The 4,936-nt window shown below is 51.0% G+C and overlaps 1 protein-coding gene across 1 annotated transcript in view; it reads right to left on the bottom strand.

Annotated features, from left to right (window-relative positions):
• Positions 1 to 587: 587 nt before the first annotated feature.
• Positions 588 to 4,936, bottom strand: part of Kif18b (kinesin family member 18B) — a 19,353-nt gene continuing 15,004 nt past the window's right edge. Inside the window, exons 12-16 of the mRNA XM_015495574.2 lie at positions 3,800 to 4,005; positions 3,044 to 3,581; positions 2,008 to 2,097; positions 1,462 to 1,547; positions 588 to 1,247 (exon numbers count right to left, since the gene is read on the bottom strand). Coding sequence (XP_015351060.1) covers positions 1,141 to 1,247; positions 1,462 to 1,547; positions 2,008 to 2,097; positions 3,044 to 3,581; positions 3,800 to 4,005 — 1,027 coding nt within the window. The 3' untranslated portion in view covers positions 588 to 1,140. The remainder of the gene's footprint in view (positions 1,248 to 1,461; positions 1,548 to 2,007; positions 2,098 to 3,043; positions 3,582 to 3,799; positions 4,006 to 4,936) is intronic.

Below are 4,936 nucleotides of genomic sequence, written 5' to 3'. Positions count from 1 at the left end.
GACCCCAGGATGAGGTTGCTTTTTGACCCCTGCTCCCCCAGAAATAAAGGCCCATTAGGGAGGAGGATTGGGAACTGGAGTGAGGAGCTGGGCTCAGTCCTAGCCCCAGACCTCCTGCAGCAGGAGGCTGGGTGGGTGTTGTTTTCTATACTCAGAAATTTCGAAGAATGAGAAGGTGAGAAAGAGAAAGTGTTGCCATCCCGCATAGGTGTACAGAGGAAAAACACACACCAAGGATGGAAATGGTTTATTAATCATTATAGTAAAAAAATACATCATATATGTGTGTAAATGTGGGTATGTGTGTGTGTGTGTGTGTGTATATACATATATATATACACACATATATATGCATAAATCAAGAAGGAGGAGGGTGTAAACCCTGGAATCACTAGCATTTATACCTGGGTGGTAACATTAAGGCTGCATTCATTCTCCTTTCTTCTTATACTCATGTGTGTCTATGTATAATGGGTAAAGATTAATAAAGTTGGCTTCCTCTGTAAATCAAGGCACCATCATTAGCTCCATCATAACCAGGACAGGGGCCAGGGTGGGGCTAAAGATTCCCCTCTCAGAAAACATGAAGAGCCAAGATGTGACTCCCTAGAACACCCCCACCGGCCTCATCCCTCCACTGAGGCAACAGCTATCCCCGCACAGAGCTCTGTGTTAGACATGGGTAGCGAACAGAGCCCAAAAGAGCCCCTGGCCTGATAGTGGGCTTTGGAAATGAGGGGGAAACAGGCAGCAACCTTTAAATATTAACACATTAACACTCACAAATGAATATGTACATGCTGAGAAGCTGAGTGTTATAGAGATTAATAAAGAGGATGGGAGGCGGGCGTGGTGGCGCATGCCTGTAATCCCAGCTGCCCAGGGGCTGAGGCAGGACTGTGAGTTCAAGACCAGCCTGGACAACATAGTGAGACTCTGTCTCAACAAAACAAAAATAAAATGAAGAGGACGAGTAGCAGAATGAATTGTTGGGGGCGGGTGTTAAATAAAGGAAAGGTGCGTCGGCATAAATTTTTCCAAGGTAAGAAAAGAAGGTCAGGGTTCCTGGTGTCCGAGTCTCCAGGGACAAAGTGAAGGCATTGAGCCTAGAGGGGCTGGAGGAGCTGGACAGCTTGGAGGTCAGGACACCTTGGCAATGCAGTTTCCAGCTGACAGCACACCTCCAGTCCCAATCAGTTCCTTCTGGGTCCTTTGATCACTGAGGCAGCGGGGACTCAAGGATGGCTCTGCAGGTGGGTACAGGAAGAAGGTGAGGCTCTACCCCACAGCTCCCCTGCCTCTTGTCCCATCTTCCACCTCCCTCTTCATGGTCCCGGAGATGCTTGGAAGAAGTATTCTAGGCTCTCCTCTCACCTGGATCCAAACCCCACTCTGTCCCCTCCTGCATCCTATTTTCAACTATCACTGTGGACCAGTCACCCCTCCCCTCAATTCAGTCACCTGGGATTGCAAGGGGCCCAGTTGGCCTCTTCAAGGTGCTGCTGGGGAGGCGGGCGATGCGGCTGCGGCCCTGGGAGACTGAGGAACTGAGAGAGGAAGGGAAAGAAGGAAGGTTACAGCCATGCCCTTGACTGTGGGTAGGTGGAGGGAGACAGCACTATCCGCTAAGCCTTGAGGGCAGGGGAGCTGAGAACCAGGAAGAGTTTCCAAGGCCAGATGCGGGAGCTGGAGAGGCTTGTGGAGTTTGGGACATAGGAGAATAAAGAAGGGGATAGTCCAATCATTTGGATTAACCAATAAATGCTGAATATCTATCTCCCTGTGGATAGGGGACCTTAGATGATCACTCTGGGATGATCCTATAATAACAATCAAAGGCCAAAGAAATTCCAATCAGAGAATTAGATGCTGGCTCTGCTCACAGGACCTTGGCTGCTTGCTCCAAGGAGTCCATAGACACATCAGGAAGGGGTCTGTGGGGTGTGCCTAACACCCCAATGAGGGCTCTTTCTCCATGCCCTCACCTCAACAGCTTCCAGACCTTACCTCATGGTGCGCTTCTTCTTGCAGGCTGAGTTTCCAGGGAGGGAAGATGTTGGTTTGGGGCCTTTCATGGTGAGCAGGAACACAGGTTCACTGGGGAGCAGGCAGAGGGAGAGAAGCAGATAAGGAAGGAACCAGAAGTGACAGTGGCTACTCTTATTCCCTCTAACTCCCAGCTTGCGAGGACGGGGAGGTTGGACAAGATGACCTGAAGTTTCTTCCTGCTAAGAGGTGGATTCTCTCCCTGCCTCACCAGGCCTGGGCTGACAGCTGAGTGATAGCCCTGTTCTGGGAGAACATCCAGATGTCAGTTTCCGGTGCGTTCTGGGAACTGGAGTTCAAACAATTTCACCCTTCCACCTGCCCAGCTCTGAGCTTGTTACTGAGAGCAGGTTCAGGGGCCATGGAAGGTGCAAGAGTGCAGGTGGGCAGCCTGTGGCCTCTGCCTCACAGGTCCCGGTCAGCCTGCCACTTGTTCTTGGCCTTGGACTGTCCTGAGCTGGTTGTTATTCCTCTCTCTGGCCATGTGGGTGGAGGGCAAGGGTAACAGCTGGACCTTCTCACTGGAAAATACTGAAGAAAGTTTTATTTCTCTATTCCAGATGCTGGGCTGGAGGGGAAAAATCTGGGGGGGAAAGTGGCAGAAATAGTTTTTGTTCCAGTGGGACAAAACTCAGATCAGGACATAGTGCCCAAGCAAAGCAGAGGAACAGACAGGGCTGGGCTCATTAATTCCTGGTTCCCTGCTGACTCTTCCCAAGTGGGGGTTCTATTAGCTATGCATGTGCAAGCCACAAACCAGCATAGAGCTGGTGGATATGAGCATGAAGGCCCTGATATGACAGGACGGCCCCTAATTAAGCCATGCCTCCTGTCCTCTGTGCACTCTGCTCTCCTGGGACTGGGTGGCAAAGCTGACCATGACCAAAGGGAAAGAGATGGCAAATATCCTATCTCCTAAATCCAGTGTCTTCCATTCTTGTTGGCAGCACCCTTGCTGACCCCTGACCTATGCTGGGAGGTTGGGAGGGAGACTTACCTGGGAATGAAGGGCTGGTCCAGCCGGTTCAGTTCCTGGGGGACATTCTCCCAGCCAACAAATTCATGGAAATTGAGTTTTGATGGGGGTTCCTCAGAGAGATCAAAAGTGGTGTTCAGGTCACGAGCAGGTAGAGGGGTGGAGCAGTTTTGCATAGCAGAAGGGCCCAGGGGCACCCGGCTTTTGATGACTGTAGCTGGGCAGAAGCGAGGGGAATGGCAGGGGGAGGAGGCCCTTGCCCCTTTGGGGGTGCTGGGCCCACATGAAGGCTGAGCCTTAGGCAGAGACCCTCTCCTCAGACAGGGTAGGAAAGACTGGCGCTGGCGCTTGGTCGCCAGCTTTGGGGCTAGGGGACTGTCTGGCTCTGTGAGGCTTGTGCTCTTTCTCTTCTTCTTCTTCTTCTTCTTCTTCTCTGTGGGCTGTTGGGATGCTGAGGCTAGGGTGCCATCAGGCTCAGATGGGATCCCCAGAGGGTGCATGAGGCCACTCAATCTTCTTGCCATTGTTCGGGTCACAGGGCCACAGTACCCTGGAGATTCTGGGCAGAGAGAGGAGGGTGCTGAGGAGAGACCAGGGACTAGCCAAGAGGAAAGAGAATGTGAAGAACTTGGGAAGCCAGACACTGGAGACATGAAGGAACCCTTAACTCCTCAGGTTTCCTGGGGCCTCTCTGTTTGTAGAAATACACGATCCTTGGGGTCCAGCCTCCTAACCAGCTGGGCACCCATAGGCAGGCAGAGCAGGGGTGAAACTCACTTGAGGCTGAACACAGCTCCTGGGTCAGAGGGGCCCTCCCAGCCAGGCCAGGAGTCCTGGAGGTCTTGTCCCCAGGCTCGGCTTTCTCCTCTTGCACCAGCTGCCGCAGGGTCTTGAACTCAGTAATCATGTCAGGGGTCAGGAGGTTGGCTGCCTGGAGCAGGGAATACTGCTTCTGGGCCAGGCACAGCACCTGCAGGGCCAACCTGGAATAGAAGGACAGGGAGCTCTACTTAGATACAGCCTGACCAGGGTCCTTTATGCCAGGCATTGTCCCCATCACTCGCTGTGGTTGAGGAGCATACCAGAGCTGGTCCCCTAGTTTTCTCCTGCCTTGCCCCACACTAGCTGGCTGGCCTCTCACCCAGGGTTCCAACTCTGTCATATCCTTGCAAAAGGCCAAGATGGCCATAGGCAAGGGTAATAAGTATCACCCATTATACATGCCCCATGACAAAGACAGTGACATGGAAAGTAGGGAAACGTGCTAAGTGACTTTGGACTTGGAAGGTCTTAGTTTCCTCTAAGCCCTGCCACTTATTAGCATTGTGATCATAAGCTCATTTACCCTGAGGGCGATATAAGGTAGCAGTTAAGAACCCAGCTTAAACTGGGTGGACTTCTGTAATCCCAGTGGTTTGGGAGGCTGAGGCAGGAGGATCATGAGTTCAAAGCCAGCCTCAGCAAAAAGCAAGGCACTAAGTAACTCAGTGAGACCCTGTCTCTACATAAAATACAAAATAGGGCTGGGGATGCGGCTCAGTGGCTGAGTGCCCCTGAGTTCAATCCCAGGTACAAAAAAAAAAAAAAAAAAAGAACCCAGCTCAAGTCAGACTGCCAGATACCTGCTCAACTCTCAGCTCAACCCTTCCCAGCTGTGTGATCTTGGATGCACTGGTCCATAAACTTAAGAAAAGGATAACAAATGCACCCACTTCATAGGATTGTTGGAGAGATTGAGTTATTTTAGCCAAGCATGGTGGTGTACACCTATAATCTCAGTGATTCAGGAAGCTAAAGCAGGAGGATTCCAAGTTTGAAGTCAGTCTCAACAACTTAGAGAGGCCCTAAGCAACTTAGTAGACTCTTGTCTCAAAATAAAATTAAAAAAAAAAAAAAAAAAAAAAAAAAAAAAAA

Source organism: Marmota marmota, unplaced genomic scaffold (assembly GCF_001458135.2).
Source record: "Marmota marmota marmota unplaced genomic scaffold, marMar, whole genome shotgun sequence".
Lineage (NCBI taxonomy): Eukaryota > Metazoa > Chordata > Mammalia > Rodentia > Sciuridae > Marmota > Marmota marmota.
The sequence above is the reverse complement of the archived record's forward strand: the minus strand, read 5'-3'. Positions and strand labels throughout refer to the sequence as shown.